The following is a 27,484-nucleotide window of genomic DNA, read 5'->3' as shown; positions in this document are numbered from 1 at the left end:
CCCCCTTTTTCCAAGTGTCCTCATTCACCCAACCACCACCCCTTTTCTGCAGTGACCTCACAGGCCCCACCTCTTACAGTGATGCCATAGATGCTGGCTCCTCCTACCGTTTTCCCACAGGCCATCTCCCCTCTTATAGTGACAGCCCCGCCCACAGCTCCCTGCTGCAGTGAGATCACTATGCCTCCAGGTCTACGGTTGCTGAATAGTTGGACGAAAGCCACAGAATCAAGGGCCTGTTTTCCTTTAGCCATTTGTGCCTCCAGTCATCTTGAAAGTCTTTGTCTTACTTTGTGGGCCTTTGAGTTTTGGAGGTTGGGTGGGGTAAGTAACATTGAAATGCCAGGTGTGCTTTTCCATGCAAGTGGCTGGATCAGCCCTGCTGTGCATGCCAGCTGAGGATGATAAGGATGGTGGTTATTTTATTATTTGATATTAAAGTGTGGACAGTGTTTTGTATATTTACTAGCATTTCCATCCTTTGTAAGGCAATTCATGATGGACAGGTCACTACCACCGCCCTGGGGGTTGAGAACTGCAGTAATGTAACCAGTAAGAGCTCTTTCCAGACTTGGATGTTCTGATTTTTGTACCAGTCAGCACCTCGTAATTATGCCCTCTATTTTGGAGAGCTTGAACAAAGTAATGTGTTCAAAGGAATTCACTGGGGAACTTCTTGTGTTTACCATTTCAGATGAGAATTTGTATGGGAACAGGGAGAAAATAGTCCTCTTGTAGTGTTTTTGGAGTGTGGGGTCAGTTAATGTCTCCGATGAACCCTTTTCAACCGAACTTGCAACCCTTACCCCTTTCGTACCCAGTTCCATAATATAATGTAATTTATGTATATGACTATACCAGATGATAATGTATACCAATTTAAGAGGACTGACATTGGTTTAAAAAGATACATATTTTCATTGGTAAAGATTTCAAATCCCCCTCAATTTATGTGTATTATAAAACAACACCCCTAGCCTCAGGCTAAGCCCCCACCTCCATAACGACCTTTAAGACAGCCTGCAGGCCATCTGGGTTACATTGACTGTCATTGTTTGGTCACTCTGAGGTCAACAGGCTTGACCCCATTGTCTTACTGCATTGACCAGAGGGAGGAACCCAGGGCTAGGAATAGGGATGTTACCTAAACACTTTCATTAATTAAGCACATGCATGAAGAGATTATTATAAAGCTGGTTTCTTAGAAGCCAGTGTGTACAGTTCAATTTAAGGTTTTCTTATTATCTGAGGTGAGCACTCTCAGATATGGCAACACTGTTTAGCCAGGGGAAAGGATTTTTTAAAGACACTTCGTAGCTGTGGTGTTTTGTCCAGTTGCTTTCTTCCAGATGCATCTGTGCCCTGGGCAAACTGATAGTTGTGTCTAGGATTGACCATTATTTTGAAAACATCAAATGCATCCAATTCCTGGCCTTCTCTTTCATATTGCTTGAGATGTAATCAATCACATGATGTAGCACTAATCAGTTATACAAAGCTGAAATTAATAATCAGTCATGATGCTTATGTCAGAATGTGCTAAATATGCCGTATTTTTGCAATAAGGGACAGATGAGAAGATAAAATAACATTCCAACCATTATCTTGAAATTGTCTGTCAGAGGGCATGTGAATTGGCTTGGGTTTTACATTTTCTTAGCTGATTTATCATGAGAAGAAAGAAATTAGCGGTTAGTGTACTATAAGCTAGCAAACGATTGCTGAAAGAAACATACAGTACCAGTCAAAAGTTTGGACACACCTTGCCTTTTTCTGGCTTTTTTTTATTAATGTTCTATTTCCACACTTTTTAATCAAACAATTCGTATGTGGCCAAAGTGCAGATAAAATATTCATGTTTTGTATTTGGTTGCATATGATTGCATACCATGACTTTCTGATGTCTGTGACCTTTTAACATCACCTTTTAACATGTGGCTATCTTGTTTTCAAGTCCTATAAGCGATACTATAACTCATTGCATTTGAATCGAGCTCTATGGGAATTGGGGGGTGGAACTTGATTCAGCTGTAAATTATCCTGATACAGTATGGAACACATTTGTTGGCTAAATTGCTTTAAGTCACCAAGGATCCAAGGTATCATCCATTGTTTGACTGCAAACCGGAAAATTAAAACATTAATCGGAAAGGGCAGAAAAAGGCAAAAAAGGAGTGTCCAAACTTTTGACTGAACTGTATGTACGCGCATACATTGGTTTCCGGATGATGAAAAATGACATTCTCGTAAAAATGAAAAATAGCAGAGATTCGTTTTGCTCATTCGTTAAAACATTATCTGCGGGTTTGATATTAAAGATTATCTCAGTAATCAAGATAATTCCGCGAGTCCCACACCACTAATTGTGCGCTACGTCGTTCGGGAATCCGCATGATAGCATCCTTTTAAGATTGTGCCATGGGGTGTAGAGGGGGATGTTGCCCCTTTGTAAATGACGTGTCACCTGACTCAGACCAGTGGGAGGAGAGAAATGAAAAAATAAATAAATAAATCAGCAAGGGGATACGAATCCATTTAAACACCATCTTCCTCTACCTCCTCTGCTAGCATCACTCGGTGTAGACGCGGGGACAGGGGGGCAAAAGGCGCGTCCGCTTTCTGCAGGGGACGAGTAGAGCAGAGCGGACTGTTTCGGTGTAATTCTGCACGGAAACCAGGTCCGAGCGAAGATTAATCCATCTGCCGGAGGAGAGGACGCCACCGAGCAGCACCATCCAGAGAGAACCGTCATTTTATCAAGTGTAAAAACAAGGCTTTCTTGCGGACTGCATTTTTCTTCTTACATTTTATGTGTGCAGAGGGGAAATCAGCATAAGAAAGGAACTGACATAATTTTAAAACGGGAAATACGGATGGATATGTATAGAATGCTGATTACTTATTGAATGATATTAATATTACCCCCGAAGAAAAACGTCGGATCTCTCGCGTGTAGGCTATCCTAGATCAATTTACACTCACATTTGTTATATGAGTTGAGGAAATCGGTGTTTATGCTAGACGAGTTCGTTGCATAAGGAACGCGTCAAAAAAGTGGTAGGATAAACGCCGTAAAGCTGGCACGAGCCGAGAGAACGACACAGCCTTGCGTATATGAATAGGCTATCCATGTTAGAGTATACGCATCGGCCTTACATTTCCATTTACTCTTGAAATACCCACCATTTTAATCAATCGTGGCTGCTTGTATTCTCAGCTATTTACATTTATAAGGCCATATCCCTAGGGGATTTTTGGGAGGACATTCTGGAATCAGGGCGATACGTTAGCTATTTATTTTGGGGCTCAATTGCCGTTTAATTGTCGAAGGTGACGCCACAGAGAGAAGATGTCGGGACAAACGCTGACGGATCGCATTGCTGCTGCTCAGTACAGCCTCACGGGATCGGAGGTGGCTCGTGCTGTCTGCAAAGCCACCACGCACGAGGTGATGGGGCCCAAGAAAAAACACCTGGAGTGTAAGTATTACATCTCTCTCTCTCTCTCTCTCTCTCTCTCTCTCTCTCTCTCTCTCTCTCTCTCTCTCTCTCTCTCTCTCTCTCTCTCTCTCTCTCTCTCTCTCTCTCTCCTCTCTCTCTCTCTCTCTCCTCTCTCTCTCTCTCTCTCTCTCTCTCCTCTCTCTCTCTCTCTCTCTCTCTCTCTCTCTCTCTCTCTCTGTTTGACAGAGAGAGGGAGAGAGATGCTGTGTGTAATGTGTGTTTCTGAAAGATTATGTGACGCGCATTCATTTCACAGCCCCACCCCCACTCCATACAAACTGTGACACTCAGAACGTTTGCACATGCACTGCGATTGGGTACACGATGAGCAGTAGCCCAGCTGCAAGGTAGCCTATTTCTGTAAGAACTGAGGGTGAGAATAATAGTAGTCGTGCAGTAGGTTTACACAAGGGTGGGTAGTACTATACTGAAAGTGGTTCAGTTCATATGCCATGTGTGAAGTATTGTGAGTGGTTCATTGAGCATAATCTTGTTGTCTCAAAATTTCATTAGAGGGCCTGGTGAAAATCTGAGTGAACAAAATGCCAGTTTTACTCTGACCGTCCCTGAGTCTATATTTGCACAATGTGTGTACAAATTCCTGTATACCTGCAACCGTTACTGCTTAAGTGTTTTATGTTACAACACTTGCCACTAAATCTTTAGTGGGTCTAATTTTCACTAGACATTTATTGTGGACTTTATTGCACACTAGACATTTGCTGGGTGTGTATTCAGCACTACTCTTGTATTGAATTTTACCTGGTTAATCTGTGTCCTTAATGCACTTTGCCCTTTTATTTTACTTACTGTATCAGTATTTCACACTGTACCCATACTAAGTCTGTACTGTATTACTGTATCATTTTACTACAGTTCTACTATGTCTATAATCTATAACCCCACCCCCGGCCCCTTGTCTGTTATCTGTACCAACTTACCTGATGTGGGTTTAGGCATCATGACATCAGGAATACTGTACTTATTTGGCCATGTTTAAGGGCATCATATTGAGAAAATTAACTGATCTTTATGGTTTGTTTCTAGACAGATGGAGTTGGAACAATGCATATGATTACTGATGATGTCTGGTTCAGGTTTCCTAGGTAGTCCCAGGTGTACCAAAGCAACTGAATATGAGAATGAGACATTCATTTTAGTTTTTTATCTGACAGTAGAACATAAAAACTAATGGTGGACTAATGTATTGGACAGACGTTGGATCAACTTAATGAAGTGTTAAAATCAGCTGTAATATATTTCCTGCTAATATTATTTTCATAATTTTATTGGTCAGACATTCATTTAATTATGAAGAGCAAATTAAACAGAACTCCATTAATGAATTAATGAACATGATAAACATTCGATAAATGCTCAGCAACTGTACAATATGTGTTGTAGTCTACAGCTTATCTAGATGTAGTATCATAGCTAATAAATATTAATTTATGGAAAACCCAGATTTCAAAGTTTAGCCTGCTAAATTCCTACAAAAGATCATGGATTGGCTATACTCAACTAAACATTTTCCATTTTTAAAAATAAGCGAGGAAAGGCTCAGTTGCCGTTTTTGTACATAGACCAGGAAATCTGCAGGACATCAGTATAAATGGAGCAATCATTGCAGCTTTCTCATAAATCAGATTGAGGCAGTCCAAGGAAAAAGCAATATCACATTTTATTGCGCTGTGTTATCAGTGGTGTCCCAGTGTACAGCAGGTTGTTTGAGTTTCCTCTGCCTTCTCAAATACACTACATTTAACTGTGGTATAGTCTACTCAGCAGGAGGCAGCTGTTTTTAAAATGGCCTTCCGGTACTATACAACATCTATTCACTTCAGGATAATGAGTCAGCAGTGAGTTTTAGCAATGAGGAATAAAAGCTTGTTCCAAGGACCCTGTTCACTTCAAACACATGGTGGACATACAAATTTCAAATCGAGATAGCTGGTTACTGGTCAGTGGCCAGGAGGTTTGAAGTTCCGGAATTCAGGGATTCAGTTACTTGAGTCCCATTTCAGGTCTTTGGAACAATAATTGGAATCACCACATGTGAGCATTGTTAAGATTGAATAAAATAAGAATAATGGTACCCTATGAGACGCAACATTGAACTGGAATTTACTTATAGTTATTCTGTTATATTTTGTTTGGATTTGACTTTGTCTCTTACTGACTGACATACCTTGTTGAAACTTGCATGAGAAGGCATGCTAGCTAGCCAGTGTAATGTTGTCATGGAGGCCGGAAGCAGGTGCAGGTGAAATGGGTTTTAATAAGGCTTAGGTACAATAGGTAAAGGGAAAAGTGAGGTCAGGACAGAACTAGATTTGTTACACAGGGTACCCAAGGCTAGTCTAGGCTAGGTTAGGTTAGGTTAGGTTAGGTTAGGTTAGGATAAGGCAAGGCAAGGCAAGGGTAATGGGTGACATGCTAAACACACAAGGGAAAACCAATATTGCCTGCTGGCTATAGAAAACTAAGGAACACAAATAGGCTGTGGTGATTTGGAGCTGGTGGTGGTGATCATGAGGGGCAGGTGCCAGAGATTAGTACTCTGGAGAGGTGGAGCACCGAAAAGAGGGTGAGGGTGTGACAGCTAGCTAGAAGGAAGCAATCAATTCATACAGTTAAACTTACATAGCGGTCTTTTAATTTGTACACCGCAAGTACTATATAATGCTTCTCTTCGTGAAAAGCTGGCTGCTATCATGCGGGTTTCAGTTTTTCTGGTAGCTATTGAGTTTGCTGTTGCAAACCTTAGCTACCTAGCTTGCTTGCTCATTAGGTTATTATCTCAGAAATAATTTAATATAACGTTAGCAAATCGTGATCTTCTGTAGTTCACCATTTTGGATTCCATATTACCTGGGTACAGCTTTCCCAATTAAATAGGGGTAACATTAGTTTAGTTGGCTACCATGAAGGATAGGCAAATAGCTACGTAGCCTCTGCTTGTTGAAAAAAACGAAAATGCTGTTATAGCGCTAAATATTATGTGCAATTCCGGATTGCATTGCCGTTTATTGTATATCTCCTACTGGTTCCCAGTCTCTGCCGCCCTCTGTGGAAAGAAGCACAGCATATAGCACTCCTGGACTGATTGGTAATGCTGTCCAGGTGTATACCTACTTAACCAGTAGGCGTGGTCCTCGGATTGCCCTGCTTCCTTCCCGCAAACCAAGCTACACTTGCCTCAGTTTCAATGAAGGACATGTGTCCGAGACCAAAAAAGTGAAAGACGGTCCAGTTCCACTTGCACTGACAGGCATGGGTCACCCATATATACATACTCCCCCCTTATCAGGGTCTGGCTATACCAGTCTCCTCTGGTCTTGTTTTCTATGTCTTCTTGCTTGTATGTATAGAAATGTCTTCTTTTAAAGATTTAAGGTTCTGTACTTAGAATTGTTACCAACCATTTCTTAGCTGATTGTGTTTCTTCAAAACCCTTCCTTATGAAAGAAAGTTTATGAAAAATAAGTATCAGAGATTATGCATAGTTAAAAGCATACCATGCAGGATTTTCAACTTGAAAATAAACGCTCAGTCACGCTCTGTCATTACGGCGCAGTCTGTATCTGTATTCACTTCTGCCCAATACCTTGCTTAATTGTTAGTCTAAAAAGTGTTCAGGATGTTTCTGGGTATGATCCTTTTTTCTTTATGTAATGTATCTGAAAAGCATTTGGCAAATAGAAGGAGGAGCACAAAAAGAAGAGTGTATAAACTGGCTACCACAACAGTGCCTTAGCATGGTTTGTGAGAGATAGCCTTGGTGGCTAACCGTTTAGCAAGTGGCTGAGTGAGTAAGTGAGCTTCCATCTTGGGGTTGAGAACATAGGAGGAGTCATTTTTGATCATAACCACAGAAGCGAATCAAGGAAAGAAATCCTGCCTTTAAGTAAAATAATCAAGAAAATTGTCTGTGTAATTATATCTGGGTTCACAGAAACAGATTAAGCTTAATCCTAAATGAAATTGGAATGGAGAACCTCCATTCAAAATAGAATTTACTTAAATTTTCTTGATTTGACTCTGTACTTCTCAATTTTAGATTTGTAATCAAAGTGTAGCCTCTCAGCTTTTATTAAAGGGTAGTATACATTCTGCGTTCACCGTGTAGAAATTACAGCACTTTGCATGGAGTACCCCCATTTCACAGCAGCATAATATTTGGGACAAATAGCTTCACAGGTGTTTCTGATTAGTCGGGTATGTTCAATTGCTTCTTTAGTGCTTGTATAAGTGATCTTTCAGTGTGTAGTCTTGATTCTAGGCTTTTGATTGCCTTTTGAGTCTATCATTGGCATTTGTCAACATGTGGACCAGAGTTGTGCTAATGAAACTCAAGGCAGCCATAGAAAAAAATGTAAAAAATCTTCAAACACATGGGTAAAACCTTAGGCTTTCTAAAGTCAACAGTTTAGAATCTAATTAAGAAGAAAGAGCAGTGGAGAGCTAGAAACAGGCCTGGTAGGCCAAGCAAGACCTCAGTTGATTTCCAAAGACTTCTCACCATAATGAAGAAAAACTCCTAAATATATGTCTGACAGCTCAGAAAGACTCTTCAAGAGGCAGGTGTGGATGTGTCATTGACTACTCTCCGCAGAAATCTGACTACAGAAATGATTTTTCTAAGAAGTACCTAAAAGAGCCTGCAGAATTCTGGAAAAAAGGTCTTGTGGACAGATGAGACCCAGAGAGATACACTTGTTTCAGAGTGATGGCAAGAGAAAAGTGTGCTGGGCAAGAGGAACTGCCCAAGATGCAAAGCACCCCCCCACATCTGTGAAAAGGATGTTATGGTTTGGACATATATGGCTGCCACAGGTAATGGCTCACTTGTCTTTATTGATGATGTAACCGCTGATAGCAGCAGCAGAATTAATTCTAAAGTGAACAGACATAGCTTTCCTGTTCAAGTTCAAGACAATGCCTCCAAGCAAATGACTTGTGATGTTTATCAGTCACAGAATTCAAGCAGGCATTGCATGCAGGATATGGTACAAAGTACTAGTTTCATTTACATGGCATTAATGTGTCGCAAACATTGTGGTGCCCTGACATTGGGGTGCTATGTTTAAAAAGTAATAATAATAAAAATCCTGAGAATGTGCAACTTAACCACATGTGAATTGTTTGATTACAAATTCAAAATGAGTACAGAGCCAAATTATAGAAAAAATGTCCCACAGATTATGGAGCTCACCGTATTTGTAGGATGGTATATTATAATAGGTCTGCTTCTCCCAGACCTTTGCTAGTGACCTTTGGAAGGCATGCTGCAAGACACTGTTAATCAATCCACAGTCTTGCAAGCAACGTGTTGACTGAAAGTGCACATAAAAGCTAAACCAATCAACCTTCAGAGGAGACAGTTAGCAGTTCAGGTTCAGATATGCTGATTAATGAAGTCACTCTCTACATTTGGATCTGAATAATTTACAAGGTCAAAGGTGGCAGTGCTACAACAGGAGCAGAATTTATGTGTTTATTTTATTATTATAAAATACATCAAAAACAATGTTTACATGTGTACAGTGTATCATAATCTTTCAAAGGGAGTTTGAAATCTGCAGTGGTGCTACTGTAATTGAATGAATAGCTTACTACTGCAGTGAAGTGACCAGTGTGAAAGGCCATGTGGTTCAGTGGGGGTTTGGTTGCTTCAACAGCAGTAAATTGTCTTAAAGACAGTCAACCTTGGGTTTTAGATAAAATGTGGCCATTGATGTGCTTACATGCGTATTTATTTTGCCATGATTCATGAGTCACTATTCTCTTACCCTCCGTGGCTAAATGAGTAATATCCGTGGACCTTCTCAGCACCCTGTGTATCGCCTGGCACAGACTTCTCCGTGGTCTACATATTGTTTTCCCTGTAGCTACAAGCGTGTTCTTTTCAGCTTAGTCCATTTGTCCTAATCAAAATCTGCCCACATAGGCATATTTATCTAGATATACCATGTTTTTAGCTGATGTGTTGCCATATTTAACCACCCAAGCAGCACACATAGCGGCCTGTAGTGTAGTGGTTAAGGTACATGACTGGGGCCCGCAAGGTCCAGTCCAGTGTAGCCACAATAAGATCCGCAGTCGTTGGGCACTTGAGCAAGGTCCTTAACCCTGCATTGTTCCAGGGGAGGATTGTCTCCTGTTTAGTCTAATCAACTGTACGTCGCTCTGGATAAGAGCCTGCCAAGTGGAATTAATGTAATGCAATGTAACATTTACAACTAATCACACTGCACTGTTTTCATAGAAACTCCCTCTGCCATGATAGGAGGGAGGGAGCCAGCAGCTTAGTATATCTTTATAGAAAGATGGAAATTCATAGAAATTGGTGATGGGTGAAATGGGGCGGTGTCACCCTTAAATTAATATTCTGCAGTTGCTCAGTGGGATAAACTCAAAGGAACTATTGCCTTTCTATAAGGTGAACATTATTAGAAAAAGTCGACAGATGTCTTCATTTAAAACTGGGATTCTCTTTATTGTGTGGTCTAAAACCAAAGTGCTGTCAAACTGGTGGTGTTGCATCTTTATGGTCCCCTAAATTGTCTCTTTACTCCTAACCCTCTAGTCTAGACAGCATAACTGCTTTGCCATATTGATCATAGTTAATTCAATCACTTTTATCAGTACCGATACCTTCTTGTTCAAACAACACAGTCGGCAGACATGTAGGCTGTCAATAGTCTATTCCTCACTTACTATTCCTCCATCATATACATATATGGAACATCAGTATAACAATGCCTTTTTTTTCTTCTTTTTTTAAGGAAATTGTTTATTTATATATGAATGTATATTTCAGGCACGGCACTATGAAAAGAACAATAATACAAATATGCTACACATCTTGTTTTAATGTTTAAAATAGTAACCACTGTTACTATTGTTCGGGTAGACCAGGGGTCGGCAACCCTGGTCCTGGAGAGCCGCAGGGTGTGCTGGCTTTCGTTGTTACTTGCCATTAATTGATCAATGAAAGCCGTTGATTACACAGTTAACACACCTCACCTGGTTTCTTGGGTCTGAATCGGTTGCTTATTTTAAGGTGGAGACGAAAGCCATCACACCCTGCGGCTCTCCGGGACCAGGGTTGCCGGCCCCTGGGGTAGACCGACAAAAGACTAATAATTGCTGTTGCTATATCAGGGCTCAGTATCCTCCATCAGCCTTCATAACCCCCACGTCCTCCACAATGGAGAAAGGCTGATCATACGCAGGGCTTTTCAACCTTTTCTGATCCAGCAACACCCCAGGCTCAAAGGCCTCCCAGGGACCCTCATCATAAGTTAAAAGGGTTATATTTACATGACAGCCTCGTATCTGCTAAAACTAAGTTTGAGGTAACAAACTTGCCATATGGCCTACTGCATTGTGGTGAGCATGGATTTGTTTCCGCCAAAATTTGGAGAGAGAGGCAAAAAAAAGAAAAAAAAGAATGAACCATCTGTTTTTTGCTTCATATTTCTGCTGGATTGTGAATGTTACTTTGAATTCACTTTAGTCAGGACAACTAAAATATTAATGAATATGCAAGTAAATGATTTTAGGTTTGCTGCTGAATAGATCTGCTTCAGGTACTACTATCCTACCTACAGGGAGTGCAATTCATCTCCCCTATTTAACAGGGAGTACTGGAACCCCCCAGTACCTAGAAGCCGATCCAAACAACAGGTAGAAGCTGGGGTGGTGGAGGGTGAGCGCAATTGTGCAAAGCAAATGAGCAAGCAGAGGCAGCGCAGGCAATGAGCAGCGTAGGGAAGGTCTGACTGTTGCTTTTAGAAAGGTGCTCCAAGGTAATGTGTGCATGTGATTGGATGAAATGAGTTGTGTTAATGTGATTAGTTGATTATGGAGCGTGTGAGAATGCGATTTCTGAAGCTGACTATTGGTCAACTGCTGTAGAGTTCCCTGACTGAATTTGTTCTGTGCAATCCATGTGTGCTAACGCTCATTTGTGCTAACTGTGAAACAATGCCCAAAATCTTAGGTAACTAGCTATAACTAGTAACTTTATTTTACATAAAGATTTTTTTAGTCACATAAAAGTTTTACTTGTATGGTCTTCTTGGCTATATTGTTTTCACGTACTTTAGCCTACATCATATTGGCTTAATTGTTAGGCCTAAAGGATTTTCTAAATTTCCTTGCTTTTGATCATTTTACTGTCACATGCAGTCTTAATTGTCACATGCATGGATTTCTTCACATTTCGACCATGGTTATAGCCCCAACAGAGCCTTCTCTGGTCATAACTGAGATCAATATGGAACAGTGTAATGTTAAAAGCTTCAACTCATTAGAGGATATCAGGTTGTTATTCTTGTCTGTGTGTGAGCGAGCTCTTGTTCCATATGCTATCATTTATGTTATTTTATTCTTTTTGGCTGGCCTGACTTCCTTGCCCAGACAAAGTTACTGTTAAAATGCTGGCTTGAGTTGCTTCCTTGTGAAATATTGCTGAAGCATTGTTTACAAATAGCAAAGCAATTGTCTTTCTTACAGCTGAAATGTACCTAGGCTAACAGTATGCTATCAGTAAAATATCCCAAATCACACACCCTCCTTTTTCCATTGTTAATAGGCTGTCATTCCACTAAAATCTGAATATAAGGACTAAATATACAAATGTAGAATTTTTGGTCTCTGTCATTAATACCGTCATCAACTTAGTCTCCTAGAAATATGCATTATCCTGTCACGACAGACACACTGTCAGGAACTAAGCAACGAAAAGTGCGGAATGGTCCCATATTGTGCGGAGGAGCCTAGCACCACCACGCCCCCAATCCCCCTGTCCCTCGACCTCCCAGATAATGGTGGGATGTGTGAATTCAATACATTGGTGCCTGGTACAAATTTGGATGTTTCCTGATTCAAAATGAAGACAACCAAGGATTGTCACACCTACAACTCTAACTCATATCTTCCCAGTGACGCATCAGAATCCCTGCCTACCGGCCCACACTGCTGATTGGATTCTCATTCCAGTGGCGAAGCTCTGTCGGAATGCTGAATATCAATAATGGATTTTAATTTGCCTCCTGTGTTTGCATTCACCAGGAGACATTGTTATGTTACAGCAGTGTTTAAACATTGAGATGCCCCTGCTCTTCTGAAACTGAACGAAATTTCCTCCCCCTATTCCATTCTGCACCCCCCTATGCCCTCATCCAGGACACGTTTCTTCCTCTGCCTGTGGTAGTAGAACACAACTGAGTTAAGTATTGTGTTTAGTCACTCTGGACTGGAAATTACAGTGTGAGTCATGGTGAGAGAGGGCCTGCTCTGTCATTCTCTCTATCACTTCTTTGGTGTGTGTGTGAGACAGAGAGAGATTCAGATGTTGTGTTTCCAATCAGCCTTTCCTTTTTTGTGTTGGTCTTTTGGAAATATCACTTTTGAGATCTGGATCTATGATAGATCTGTGATGCACCACATGGAGATGTACTGTAGTTCTCCTATTTTGTAGAATTACTTAATTACATATGTTGGGCTGGACACAGAGGGGCAAAGAGGCTAGTTGTCTGAATGTAGTTGAATTTCAGCAGATAGTACAGATGTACAGATTTGGCATGTTATATCAATTTTACTGTCTTTACATTGTGCTTAATATTTATTGAAAATGTCTTGGAGATTCATAAATGCAGCAGATTGGCCCTCTCCCACCTACATCTTGGATCTCCTGCAGTTGAGAGGACTGATCATGTGATGTAGTGATGATGTCACAGCTGGATATCTTGGAGAACCCAGAACTGCTGGGAGTGTGACATCAAGGCTAGGAGGGGCTAAGCTATCAACCAATCTGGAGGAAGGGGGTGTTACATCACAACTCAGAGCTGTATTCAGTGCATCACAATGAGGAGAGCTCAGGATTTGACCAATCGCACGCCTTCAGTGTTGGTTCAGGGAGGTCTGCCGTCAATCTGTGGAGGGCACTGCGCCCTTGAAGTCAGAGCAGTTAACAGTGATAATTAAGTTAACCAACTTTGGTGTAAATGTTAATTGTGATGAATAATACCAGCATCTAGCTTCTTTGTCAATAGCTGTGGGTAAGCTGGTGCTGTGCTGTGCTCTGTGTGATCTGGGATTGACCAAGATGGAGACTGATTTGTGCAGGGAAGGGGGAGGGGTGTGAGGGACACAGTGGAAGGAGAAAACCCTCTGTCTCATGCACAAGGGCACTCACATGCATGCCAACACACTCATGTGTGAGAATGTGCACAAGCAAAGACACATGAAGACAAGCACACGCACACACACACACACACACGCACACACACAGCAAACTCAGTGCCTCAGTACCACACGCACACGCACACACCCACACCCACAAACACACACACATGCACACTTATACACAAACACACACACACACATACACACACACACACACACACACAAAGCAAACTCAGTGCCCTGTGCACTAGAGAGGTAATCTCAGACACAAGGAAAGGGTATATCTACTTGGCTGTGTCATTAATGTCATTAATAATGTAGAATGCCTTTTTTTTGCTTTATTATCAATGTACCCCACCACTGTTCTTAAAGATACTGTTGGTGCAGTAAGATAAAGGCTGTACAGGAAAGATTTAGGGAAATGTTTTTATTTGTGCTTGGGTTCGTGGTGTTGTGTGTGTGCGCACATGCGCGTCTGTGTGTGTGTGTGTGTGTGTCTCTGTATGCATTTGGAACACAATCCAGAGGATCAATACACGGTTTCATATTTTTAATTCCCTAAAAGAGCAGTAGGATTCATGAGCAGTATGAACGCACTAGCCAGTGGAACTCATTTTCACAACTGAGCGTATTTGCCTCTGAGGAGATAAGAGCGTCATTTCCATTTATTTCTTTAAAACACACGCTAAGTCCAGGTTCATCCTTTTATTGTTGGTTCTTCATCTTTTATTTGAATTTATTATTACTTTATTAATGTTTTTATAATCAAATATGAAAATTTTAAATGAAAATAAGTTATAATTGTTTGTGCTTTTTCATACATGTATGATTATGTTTTTAAGCACTGCAAACCACTTTGCAAAAATTATTATTATTATATATTTATTATTATTATTATTATTATTATTATTATTATTATTATAATAAACCAGTTTAGACATTATAGATGATAAACCCCCATAATGAGCAGATGAGCACAGATCCTTACCCTGGTGTGGTTTTTCTGGGATGTTACATTGGATTTTTGCCCCTGGAATTGTGGGTATTTCTCTGCTTTCCTGCTTCAGGGAAAAGCCTATAAATAAGAGCTCTCATGATCCATTCATGTGCAGTGAAATATGCTCCATCAGTGCATACATCAGTACGGTCACAGCGCCCTCAGAAATGAGCCTTTCCATTGCTTTGATTCCTTATTCCAAGCAACATAAGAATTATGGAATATATTATTTTACAAATGTGTGAAAGGTGTATGTGTGGGTGGCTGGGTGGGGGCTTGTTAATCAGTAATTCCTTGTGCTTGCTAGATAAGCCACTGTTCAGGCTTTGGCTGTGATGCATGACCATGTAATGTCTGATATCACCTCTGGTCTCTAGCCTGCAAGTATGTGCACCCAGGTGTGGATGTGTGATCACTGTAGCAATAACACTTTACTGCCGTTTATATGCTTCTAAAAATATGCTCATATAACACAGTTCACCTGACTGCCAAAGAGCTTTTATTTTATTTCATGCATATGATGCAGTTAGTCAGTCTCAGGGTTATTGCATGTGTTGTACAGATGCATTGCGTGCATTTTATATGGTACAGTTAAGTACCAGCATGACCATGAAAGTGTGTTTTGGAGTGTGTGTGAAGGAGTTTTGTGCAGCTTCTGTGGTATTGTGAGCCAGACCTGTTTACCACTAATGTGAACTGTCAGCTGGCTGTCTAACATTAGCTAAGTTAGCTAAGTTCTTTTTCGGTAGTAATCAGACTGTTTGTGCAGTGGATTTGGATAGCTTAAAGGCGGGACAGTTAGCAGCAGAGATCATTTCTTCATATCTCCTCCCATGTGGTTGTGTGTGCATGTACGTGTGTGCGTGCTCGTGCGTGCGTGTGTGTGCGTGCTTGTGCGTGCGTGTGTGTGTGTGTGTGTGCGTGCACGTGCATGCATGTGTGTGTATGTGTGTATGTTTAAGACAAAATGATGGGGGGAGGGGCACATGGCAGCAACACCACCCACTCTCATCAGTGAAAGTTTCTGTAGTAACATGGGATTTCCATGACTTACCAACTGTGCATAAGTATTTGGCCAGTTTCTGTTTATTTTGTACTCTCTATTTCTCCATTTTTCTCTCTTATACATGAGCAATTGGTCTACTTAGTAAGAATATCCCATCTCTCCCTGCATGTTGAGGCATGTCTCTACAATGACACTGATTTGATTACAGCTTTACTTCCAGTATTGCTAGCTCTTTTGTAAATGACTTTGGCTAAAAGCGTCTGCAAAATGGCTTTATTTTAAATAGTAGATTAGCAGAATATACTGCCTGACTGTCATCCTGCCAAATCACTGGGCTCCAGTGAATGGATGTACTTCACATATGATACTGAGTGTGATAATGGCACCCAAAGAATGAAATGGATACCACTAACTGCAGCTCAACTGGTGCATTTTTTAAACGATTGTGTGCTCATCTCTGTTCTCCCAAGAGACGGTACAGCAATAACTGGGGTCTACTGGGGGCATACAATCATGTAGATATGGGTCAGCAGCTTCAGTTAATGTTCACATCAACCATCAGAATGTGGAAAAAGTGTGATCTAAGTGACTTTGACTGTGGAATGATTGTTGGTGGCAGACGGGGTGGTTTGAATATCTCAGAAACTGCTGATCTCCTGGGATTTTCACGCATGCTAGAGTTTGCAAAGAATGGTGCAAAAAAAAAAAAAAATCCAGTGAGCAGCAGTTCTGCAGACAGAAACGCCTTGTTAATGAGAGACGTCAGAAGAGAATGGCCAAGACTGGTCCAAGCTGACAGGAAGGTGACAGTAACGCAAATAACCACACATTACAACAGTGGTATGCAGAACAGCATCTCTGAACACAACATGGCATAACTCTAAGTGGATAGGCTACAGCAGTAGAACTCTAAAAAATAAGTTTATAAATAAATACCTAATAAAGTGCTTGGTGAGTGTATATGTTGGGTCATACAGGTATAAATTCTGTAATATTCTTTTCACCAATTTTCGTCACGTCATTTTCACCAAAGTCTTATTAACATGTGCATTGTGATTTCTTTGTTTGGCTTAGTCAACAGCAGAATAGCAGAAACAGTACTTTACAGAAACATATGTGATAGCAGCATCAGTAACAGCAATAGCATTAGGAGAATTGGAAGCAACTGTCATCACAGTAGTATTCGAAGTTTCCTTAGTGGCAGCGACTGTATCATTAGTACTAATATCCACTGAAGTAAGACTAGTTAGCCTTAATATTATTAATGTAAGACAGGTTGCAGTATTGGTGGCAGTATAATACAGATATCAGTAATTTCTGTAGCAGTGTGGCAAATATTGCACAACAAAAGACAGTTGTATCAGTAACAGTAATGGCACCAATGGCGCTGTAGTAGAGATAGCACTGACATCAGCAATAATACCTTAATGGAGATAGCAGGAATAGCTGCCGCATTATGGCTAGCACTAATACGTTATGCCTTTTCACAGTGATGTACTGTGCTCCTGCGGTGGCAGTCCCTCTGCCCCTCAGTATGGCATTCTGCGCTATTTTTAAAGCTACAACACCTGAGGCACCATCGTGCAACAGAGCGAGCACGAGAAGGGGATTGTGGCGTCATCACATCCTTACATACTGGATTCCAGAAGCAGTAAAACAGCACAGTCCTACTCTGACTGCTCATCCAATCACATCAAGGCTGGTTCTTCCTATTGTAAACTATGCTTGTGGGTGGAAAACAAACACACATGCTTCCACACACAAACACACACACACACATTACCTGGCTCTGCTGTCAGTCATTTTCTGAAGGGTTTGTTCTTCAAGCAAACCCTTTGTGTTTAGGTTGAATGTTGAATTAAGAGGCTGCAGCCAGCTTTCTGAAAGGACAAAGGAGCTGTCCATTCACAGTCTCACAACAGTTGCAGTTCTGAGAACAGCGAGAGAACACACTGAAGAGAATAACAGCATTTCTAAGGGCATGGCCACATCTCTCCCAAACACAAAGGCACACACACGTCGTACGGGACATATGGGCATGTGAAAGATCCATATTTCATTACCGCAAAACTGCCAGAAGAATGAGAGCACAGGCTGTGTTCGCCCATGCAAGGTGAGGGAGAAATGTGGTGGTAAAAAGTGGGCTAAAATCAAGCCCCAAGGAAATACAGCATGTGATCTCAAGGGCTAAGAAAGGACACTATGTGTGTGTATGTGTGTGTGTGTGTGTGTGTGTCTCTGCGTGCATATGCGTGCGTGTGTGTGTATGTATGTGTGTGCGTACGTGTCTGCGTGCGTGTGTATGTGTGCGTGTGTGTGCATGTGTGTGTGTATGTGTGTGTGTGCGCGCGCATGTCAGTCGGTACGTAACACAATACCCGTGAGACGGTGTGCAGGGCACCCATATTCTGTGACTTGTGGTCCTGGAGCTTCATGCTGTTTTAATTATTCAGGGAGAGGGCAGAATGGGCATCCCTCGGGATCTGAACCCGTCTAAGGCTCATATTGATATGGCTGCTGGTTGCAATTCAATGAAGGCTTTGTGTATTTTTGCATCCTTATGTTTCTACATTTGTGTTTGTTTGTCAGTGCATTATTATGTATTAGTATGCATGTGTTTGTGTGTGTGTGTATGTGTGTGTGCAGCTCTATGCAGGAGGTATACTGATTCATTACCCCTCTTGCGAGGACTACCCCCACCCTCACACACACACACACACACACACACACTCACCAGTAGGCACCTGATCAATCACTGAGGACTCAAAACTGAGGTTCACTGTTTGTGCTGATTACAGAATAATAATTACATTAACAATTATCATGTCTGCTGTCGTGCATGCTAAATAGATTGGATCGTTATCATTATCAAGTGAAGCTGTCTAAGTTAGACTTCCTACTGAAATGCCAGCTGGACCCCCATTAAACCTAGAGGAAAGTAAGAAAGTAAGATAACATATGCTGGCCTTTTTGCCATTAACATTCAGTTAGCCCCAACATTCTCCACAGCTCAAAGGCTTCTGGGTACAGTGTGGTCTGGGTGTCTCAGTATTGGAGTATTATCTCTGAAACACAATTTAAAATTCATGCTTTTCCAAATAAAGGCAGAAACACTTGTTTGGTCACTAATGAAAATGTCTGTTGATAAAAAATTTCAGAGGTCTGTTTTGTCTTAGTTGGCAGCTTTACTGCAGTTTGCCGGGACTGTCATTTTTGACCCAGTTCTGAACATGTTCTGACCTAGTTCTTCTCTGAGGAAGCAATGACCTTCCTACAGTCCTACAGGCCAAAAAGCTAAACATAAGACACAAAGGTTGAGAAGGAGTCCGTTTCCAGCAGTGCTGTGCATAATTGGGGGTACCCTCAGGATTTCAGTTACTTATAAACAGTTTACCCTCTCATGTTAATCCGGTGCCTGCTGCTCTTGATATTTTTTATTATTGATTTGAGTATTCCTCTCTGAATGAATGCCATTGCCAACAGAAATAATCACACAAAGAATTTCATTCAGTGTATTGGTTAATGATTGGTTAACACATAACAGCTTGTGCTAGTGGCATTTATTGGTTAGCTAGTAACTAGGGCAAGGGAATCCAAACTTATTATTGCACATGATGGGGCATTCTTCATTTAAAAACTGATTGCAATAGTTTCATTGAGAATGTTTGTAACTGTTGCTTCTCTTCCAGACCTCATCCAGGCAACCAATGAAACCAATGTGAACATCCCGCAGATGGCTGACACGCTTTTTGAGAGGGCGACCAACGCCAGCTGGGTGGTGGTTTTCAAGGCCCTGGTCACCACACATCACATGATGGTCCATGGAAATGAGGTGAGAGGGCAGATCAGAAGACAAATATTGTTTTCAGCACAAGATGTTTAGAGTATCGGGATCTCTAACCTATCCACTGGGATCCCTGCTCCATCATACCGAGGAGGCCTGCTACTGTTTTCCTTCTCTCCTCCTGTTGTTGAGTATCTTTAATGCAGCAATTCAATGAGTCATCCATAATTGAGATGCTTGGATGCCCAGGTTTGCATTGCAGAAATTCTCTCCTTACGATTTTGGCATTCCAGTGTGGAGAAGAAGGTTTCACCTGTTTTAATTCCCCTTGGTGGCTGTTTTATCATTTTTATGTAATTTTTATTTACGGAGAACCAATAAAGTGAAAAATATAAAGGTGTGCTGCAGGACAGAACATACATTGCCATGGTATTGTCAGTTGTCATGCCCCTCATGAATGTCCATGAGATGAATCAGAGAGCTCTGGTCGGAGCAGCACCAGTCAATGATTTGAATTGAATGCAGGCAGCTTCAAAAGAGGTGTGTGGTGTGACTTCCAGCTGGCTGAAGACAGGGTTGGCAGCTGCATTCTGGACCAGTTGCAGTGGTTCTACGGTACAGGACGGCACACAGGTCCATATGGCGTAGTTGCAGGTCCAGACAGTGGTCCGGGTTACAGGTCCAGACAAGAAATGACAAGGGCTTGGAGAAATGGCTGTGTAGCCTCTGCAGTGCAGAAGTGGTGGATACTTCTGGCATTGTGAAGGGAGAATCTGCAGGGCCAGCTGGTTGCTGTAGTGCTTCCCAAAAAGGCTGGCCATTCAGGGTCGGAGCAAGGTTCTTAGCTGAGTGTGAGGAAAATGCTGCAGAGCCACTGACAGTCATGGGTCCGTGGGGAACCCATTGAGACAGTCATGGGTCCGTGGGGAACCCTTTGAGGTTGAGCTCGAGGTGGTGTTTGGACATGTTAGCCAGGCATGCATACACTCTCAGAAAGAATGTGTTAATATCTAACACACTTCTCTTACTACTTTTGTGTTACTGTCCACACATTTTGTGTCAAAGTTATTACTTTTTGTATAATTGCTAAAATTGTATAATTTTACTTTTAGAAGATTGCATTTTATTTGTTGTTTTTAACACGTCTGTTTTGAGAACCTGGATTTTGAAAAACCTTTAAAATGCATTTCTCTTTTTAAAATATTCACCCCTCTGAGTGAGTACTTTTCCTTTGGCAGCAATTACAGTACAGTTCTGTGTCTTCTCAGTTATTTTTTTTGTAAATGTTGCACATTTTTGGAGTTTTTGACCATTTCTCCATGCAAATTTACTCCAACTCTGCTATGTTTGACAGACTTTTCATACCCTTCTCCAGCTGATAAAAAAACTCAGTTTCATATACAGTTCCAATGGCCTTCACAGCATGACTGATCTGACCTGCTGTTTCAGACAAAATTTATTCTGCAACTGTTCAGTTGAAGGGGGGGAGAGATACAATTTTCAGGTTTTTATTACAATATAATTCAGAAATAATATTTCATTTTTACATTACATGGAGTTATGTATATAGGTTTTAAAAAATATTAAACATTTACAGAATATATATTACTATTTAACTTTGCAACACAGCAAAATGAGAAGTATTCAAAACTTCCTGAAGGCACTGCACCTATATGATAAGGAAACAAAGACAAATTGAAAGATTGAAATCATCAGGGACGTGACTTTCTGAGTCAGTTAGCCCAGGATCAGGAGTGGAGTGATGAGCTGGCATGGTGGGACAGATTAAGTCAAATGAAGAAGGGAGATACTGTAGGAGAGGAGAGGATGGGGGAGGGATGAGAGGGCAGCAGAGCACAGAGCAGTGGGAGATAGAGCGTGGAGTTTGCGACAGACGTAGATTAAAGGGGTGGATGTACGGGGTGGGGGGGTAGGGCTTAGGGACAGGAGAGAGGTGCAGAGAGAATGATAAATAATGGTGGCTGTAAATGTGAAATAGTGATAGCTCCTGGTACAAGATAAGGTGCAGGAGGGAGGTGAAGGTAGAGGTCTGTGAGATGTGGAGCTGGAGGTTGAAGTCACATAGGAGCTGAACGCAGACCTCAGGGAAGAAGCAGAGTAGAGCTCCCAGCTCCTATAGAAAAGACCCAGCAGACCCAGGGGATGATACAGAACTACAATATGAAATCTACAAGGAACAGTGACCGCAGGGAATTAGAAAAAGGAGACGAAGAAAGAAGGAACAGATGACATTTGAAACATCCATTAGAGGGAGAAAAGGAGACCGATGCCCCCCTCCTCTGCCTGTGGGTGTGGGTGTTGGAGGTAGAGGGAAGAGCCGCAGGAGTGGCTGTATTATCGGGTGTGATTCACGTCTTGGAGAGAGCCAATGACTGCAGGGAGAGCAGGGAGGCCCAGGCTGAGATGAAGTCCACCTTCTGGACTATTGATTGGTAGTTTCAGAGACTTCCTGCAGCTACAGGTTTCAGAGTAGTGGATGAAGACAGCTGGTTGGCGAGACTGTGGCATTAAATCCGACAACATAGTTATGGCAAACCAGGGAAATACGCCACTGTATTTAAATTGCCAGCATTATTGCATATCACTGATTCTTCTTTGATGAAATATATAATAGAGACAGGGTGACAGCATATTCCTAGTTCATGGCAACTTCTTTTAAAATCGTGGAAGCTGCTCATGGGTTATTTATTTCCACAGAGGTTCATCCAGTATCTGGCCTCCAGGAACACACTCTTCAACCTCAGCAATTTCCTGGACAAGACCGGCTCTCATGGTGAGTGTTGGGGAAACACCCTTTTCCCAGCGGTTCAGGAAAATGTCAGGTGGAGACACAAGCACAGTACAACACACTGATATGTTTGCACATCATTTTTATGAGAGCTAGTCTAGTGATTTCACCTGTCAGTCTGCAATTGAATCAATTAAAATCTAACATCTTCCTAAATACAATACATTATTTGCCATACATATACTGCAATACAGAAAATTAGTGATTTGTTGTATTGCCGCTGACGGATAAAGGCCTGGCATATGAATTGAAGCTAATAAAATTGCCAGCAGTAATGCCGTTATGGGCATTTTAAATCCATTAATACAATTTAAATTGATGAACTGAATGGACTGGACTGGAATGTTAGCCCAAGCCAAATAAACTGCCCTACATGACACAGTAAATACTTGTCTCAGTAGTGCCCTGAGCACCTTTTCCTGTATCAGTGAATAGCACTGACACCTTTACCTGCTTAATTGAAAGCCCTCAAGCCACCCATCCAAATGTGTTCCTGTACGATGAGATGGCTCTGAGTTGATTGTGCATGAATTGTGTTCCAGGCTACGACATGTCAACCTTCATCAGACGCTACAGCCGCTACCTGAACGAGAAGGCGTTTGCGTATCGACAGATGGCCTTCGACTTCGCCCGAGTGAAGAAGGGGTGCGTCAGTGAAAAAGGGATTCATTTTTACATCGCTTCCGTGTTGCTACTGAGTGGAATCCATCATGATTTAAACGTGCTATGAGAAACAGGGCATAAAGTAATGTGTGTCGTATAAAAGGAATATGGAGTGTAAATGAGTCTTTACCCAGACAGGCAGCTGCCGCAGGTGCCAGCCGCGATTCACAGTCGCTCCTCACAACAGTTGTTTTGGTATTCAGTGTGGCTGCGCCGTGTCTGTGCCGTGACGAGGGTTTCGGCTCTGCTTGTGATAGAGTGTTTCGTACAAAGTTGCAGCTTCGGCCTCTTAAATAACAGCTGAATCACTACATCGCTGCAGCCTGGCAGCCTCTCTCTCTCTCTATCTGCAGTCTGCCAGGGCTGATGCCTCTTCAGGGAGGGCCAACCTGACTGCACACTTATTTCATCCTGAGCACAGCGTGATTGCGTCCCAAATACATACATCTCATGCTGAGTGCGCTCTAGTCTCATGCTAAGGGTACACTCGCCTCGTTCAATGTGCACTCTTATTGTGTCCTAGATAAAATTATTGTGTAACCGAGACACAAAATTGTGTGGTCAGGTGTGTGCAAATGGGATGAGATTAGCAGGATAAATCACAATCCCATTGCACACAAATATCAATATGGTTTACTGTGATTTACCCACTGGCATGTGCCACAATTATTTCCCAGTATCTTACTAGCTAATAGGTTTAATGTGATTTTTTTATGTTTTTTGTTTTTAATTTTTGGTAGGAGCCATTTATTAGGATATTTGAAAATAAGGATGATAGGAATATCACTGTAATCCACAAATTGAGCATAGTACTTTATAACTGCCACTGCATACAGCAGGCACTTAACAACTTGGCGGATCTTTTAACACACTTGATAAGGGAGACCCTTTCTTTAAACACAATCCTCCATCTTCTGCTTTTGCTTTGCTCTTATAGCACACCCAGCGACCTTATCTCCTCCATCATTTTGATAAAAATCTCTGGCCACCTTGCTAACTCCAGCTTTCTGTGATCAATACTTGCTAGCCCACAAAAAAGACAGGCTGTTTTCTCACTGGGTGCTGCTAACTGCAGTGTGTAACCACCCTGCCCATGGTCTATAGGACTGTAGATGCAACTAGATAACTTTCAGTTTAACAAGACCTAAACAAACATGTCGCAACGTCTCTAAGGCTAGCTAGCATAGCTACAATGAGCTAACCATTGTAGTTTCATTTTTGTTAAGTTATGTTGCCCCCTTGGACATTTTGCCATGCAGGGTGTTTGCGTAGTCTGCCTTGTGGTTGCATTGGCCCTGTCCACAGTGAACACAGTTTCCACACTGAGTGACGGACCCACAGTGATGTGGTTGCTGTCTCTGCTGTGTCACAGTGCTGACGGGGTGATGAGGACGATGAGCACAGAGAAGCTCTTGAAGGGCATGCCAACTCTCCAGGGCCAGATCGACGCTTTGCTGGAGTTTGATGTGAGTACGAGCAGTAAACTCACCTGAGCGATGTTCTGCTGGAGTTTTATGTGAGTACGGGCACAAAACTCACCTGGGAGTCGCTCCGCTGGAGTTTGATGTTAGTACGAGCACTGAACTCGCCTCAGCGTTGTTCTGCTGGAGTTTGATATGGATACAGAGGGGACAGTCAAACCTGGAGTTATAACAGTGCAGGCTTCTGTTAATCTTCACATCAGATTCATTGGATAAGCAGCAATGACTGAGTGAAGAAAACATTATGCCTACAGTCATATGGAAAAACAATAAATATCACAAGCCACCACTGGGGGTACTATTCAGCATTAAAGTGATCAGGTGGGTGTGTGTTGCAATGTTGTTATTGGTTCAACTGTACATGAGTACTTTTGCATTCAGTGCACAGGATGAATATTTACAGGATTAATATTTCAAACAATATGATTATTGTACTTAGATTATACTTAGTATGTGGTTGCCAGGTTTAAAACTGAAGGGTTATGCTCATTTCAGTTTTTAATGTTTCATCTTTCTATTTCTCTCTCCCTCTCTTTCTCCCTCTTCCTCATTTTCTTCCTCTACTCTTTCTCTACCGTTTACAGGTTCATCCTAATGAACTTATAAATGGAGTGATCAATGCAGCATTTCTCCTGCTTTTCAAGGACCTGATTAAGTTGTTCGCCTGCTATAACGATGGGATTATTAATTTACTAGGCATGATATTTTATACGTTTGTCCCTCTTTAATGTGCTGTAAAATTAGAGTGTGTTAGCAGTATCATGTAGTAAACTGTGCTCATGTGTTTTTCTATATAGTGCAGTTTAAGTATTTGGGCAGTGGTACAATTTCTGTTCTTTTGGATTTGTACATTGGATTTTAAATTAAATAATGAATTTGAGGGTATGTACATCCATATCGGGTTGTCTGTGTACAAATTACATCCCTTTTGATACATAATCCCTCCATTTTAGGGGACCGAAGGTAATTGAACATTTGGCTTCTCAGCTGCTTCTGATTAGTCAGGTGTATTCAATCGCTTTCTCCATGCAGGCATAAGAACCTTTCAATATCTAGTCTTGATTCTAGGCTTTTGATTGCTTATGGACTGCACTATATAGTGGAGCCTTTTGACAGAATTGATATGATAATCATTGTAAAATTATATCTGGAAGTTTTCTTGTTTTTACAGAGAAATTTTTTGAAATGAAGAAAGGACAATGCAGGGATGCCCTTGAGGTGTACAAGAGATTCCTCACACGAATGACCAGGGTGTCCGAGTTCCTAAAGATAGCGGAGGTACCTGCATTCCCTCGCAGCAGAGCTGATGTTCTCCTGCTCTCCAGTTAAATACACCGCACCTTCTTTGACCAGATGTACATTTCACTGTTAAGCCTTGTAACATGCTCATTCATCCTTTCACCTTGATTTTACAGCAAGTAGGGATCGACAAAAATGATATTCCTGAACTTACTCAGGTAGGTCCCTTGTTCAGTCGATCCTTCAAACCACTATTGTTGTCTCTCCATTGAGGTTGGGGGGGTCTGTAGAACATGCACTATAGTCTACTAACATTGCATGTCAGTGTTCAGTGTTGTTTAACATGGGGGGTGCATGCATTGTCGGCTTAGTCTACAACTCCTAGAATCCCCTGCTTCAGCAGTTCTGGCCAATCACACTGTACCCTCCTTCCAGTCCCGGCCAATCACAGATGTCCACGGCAGAGCTGACAGGTCATCTCCCTCTCATATTCTGACCTCCATACCCTCCACCTGCTCCCCCCACCGGTGTGGTTATTACAGACTTGCCCCCCTCTGTTTTCACTTCCAGAGGTGCAGATTGATCTCACGAGCTGAGAGTGTGAGTAGTGCAGAGCACACAGAGCATTTGAGCAAAAGACAAAAGGAGCAAAAGTCATTGAGTTTCCTAACCGACCGCTAAACGAGCTGCTCTCGGACACCGCACTGTGACTGAAAGATGCGATAGTGATCGGAAAGTCAGAGACCGGCTGGGGTATTCCGCTGCTAAGATCTGGACCGCAGACTAATTGGTTCAGCCATTTTGAATCTTAGTTCACTGGAATGTGACTGGAATGTCCATAATGTTAAAAACACACTTAAAGCGCTGATGGTCTAAACCCTCTTTTCAGCAGGGGGGTCCCGACCTTGAAGGTACTGTAGGGGGTCCCTGACCAGCTGGCATGTGCATAGATAGAATCCCCCCCCCCAACCCTTGGTCCACAAACACAATGCCCTCACCCCTTGAGACTGGGTGGGAGCGGTCTCTGGATCAGAAACAGTTGAAAACCCCTGGTCTAAATTAATGCCTGTCAATCTCGTTCAAAGCCTGACCCGCCGATGAGGTGCTGTGCTTGTGATTGACGTTTACTGTGCGTGGGGGGAGGTGTTACTTCAGACAAGATGGTGTCGTGAACAGAAGTGGGTCTGATATTGTGGAAGCTCTATGGGTAGTGCTATTTTCCGATCCTGGCAGACAGAGCGAGCTCTTGATTTGCATTAAGCATCAGCTAAATAACTGTAATGCATTAAAGCATGCACAGGATGTTCCCCAACATGAGCAACGCCATTGGCTTCATTGAGACCTGGAACAGATGCTGGGGGTAGGATATGCTGGGGGAGTGTGCATGGGTCCACTGCGCTGTTAGCACAGAGAACTTCCGAAGGAGTCAACCTCATGAGTCTGGAAATGGGGATATGGGTGGGGTTCATTGCTTGAGGGGTATGACATAACAGGGTAGCCTGTAGCGTAGTGGTTAAGGTAAATGACTGGGACACGCAAGGTCGGTGGTTCTAATCCCAGTGTAGCCACAATAAGATCCGCACAGCCGTTGGGCCCTTGAGCAAGGCCCTTAACCCTGCATTGCCCCAGGGGAGGATTGTCTCCTGCTTAGTCTAATCAACTGTACATCGCTCTGGATAAGAGTGTCTGCCAAATGCCAATAATGTAATAATGTAATGCATAAATGGCAAATACCTGCAGACGCTAACCTGGAGGACCTGGAGTTGAGTAGCCTTGGGTTAGAGGATGACGGATGTGGATAGGGCATG

The 27,484-nt window shown here is 42.1% G+C and overlaps 1 protein-coding gene across 3 annotated transcripts in view; it reads left to right on the top strand.

Moving 5' to 3' along the window:
- The first annotated feature begins 2,538 nt into the window (after positions 1-2,538).
- snap91a (synaptosome associated protein 91a) overlaps positions 2,539-27,484 on the top strand; it is a 43,394-nt gene continuing 18,448 nt past the window's right edge. For 2 of the 3 annotated variants that reach the window (XR_009709593.1, XM_061255509.1), the window contains exons 1-8: positions 2,539-3,479; positions 19,390-19,532; positions 22,203-22,278; positions 22,836-22,938; positions 24,329-24,422; positions 25,022-25,133; positions 25,609-25,715; positions 25,853-25,894. Coding sequence is in view for 2 of the 3 variants with exons in the window: in XM_061255509.1 (XP_061111493.1) it covers positions 3,350-3,479; positions 19,390-19,532; positions 22,203-22,278; positions 22,836-22,938; positions 24,329-24,422; positions 25,022-25,133; positions 25,609-25,715; positions 25,853-25,894 (807 nt within the window). In the remaining variant the exon portion in view is untranslated. The remainder of the gene's footprint in view (positions 3,480-19,389; positions 19,533-22,202; positions 22,279-22,835; positions 22,939-24,328; positions 24,423-25,021; positions 25,134-25,608; positions 25,716-25,852; positions 25,895-27,484) is intronic. The other variant, XM_061255518.1, reaches the window with a different exon arrangement.

This window comes from Conger conger, chromosome 1 (genome assembly GCF_963514075.1).
Source record: "Conger conger chromosome 1, fConCon1.1, whole genome shotgun sequence".
Classification (NCBI taxonomy): Eukaryota; Metazoa; Chordata; class Actinopteri; order Anguilliformes; family Congridae; genus Conger; species Conger conger.
Note: the sequence above shows the minus strand (reverse complement) of the source record. Positions and strands in the feature narration are given on the sequence as shown.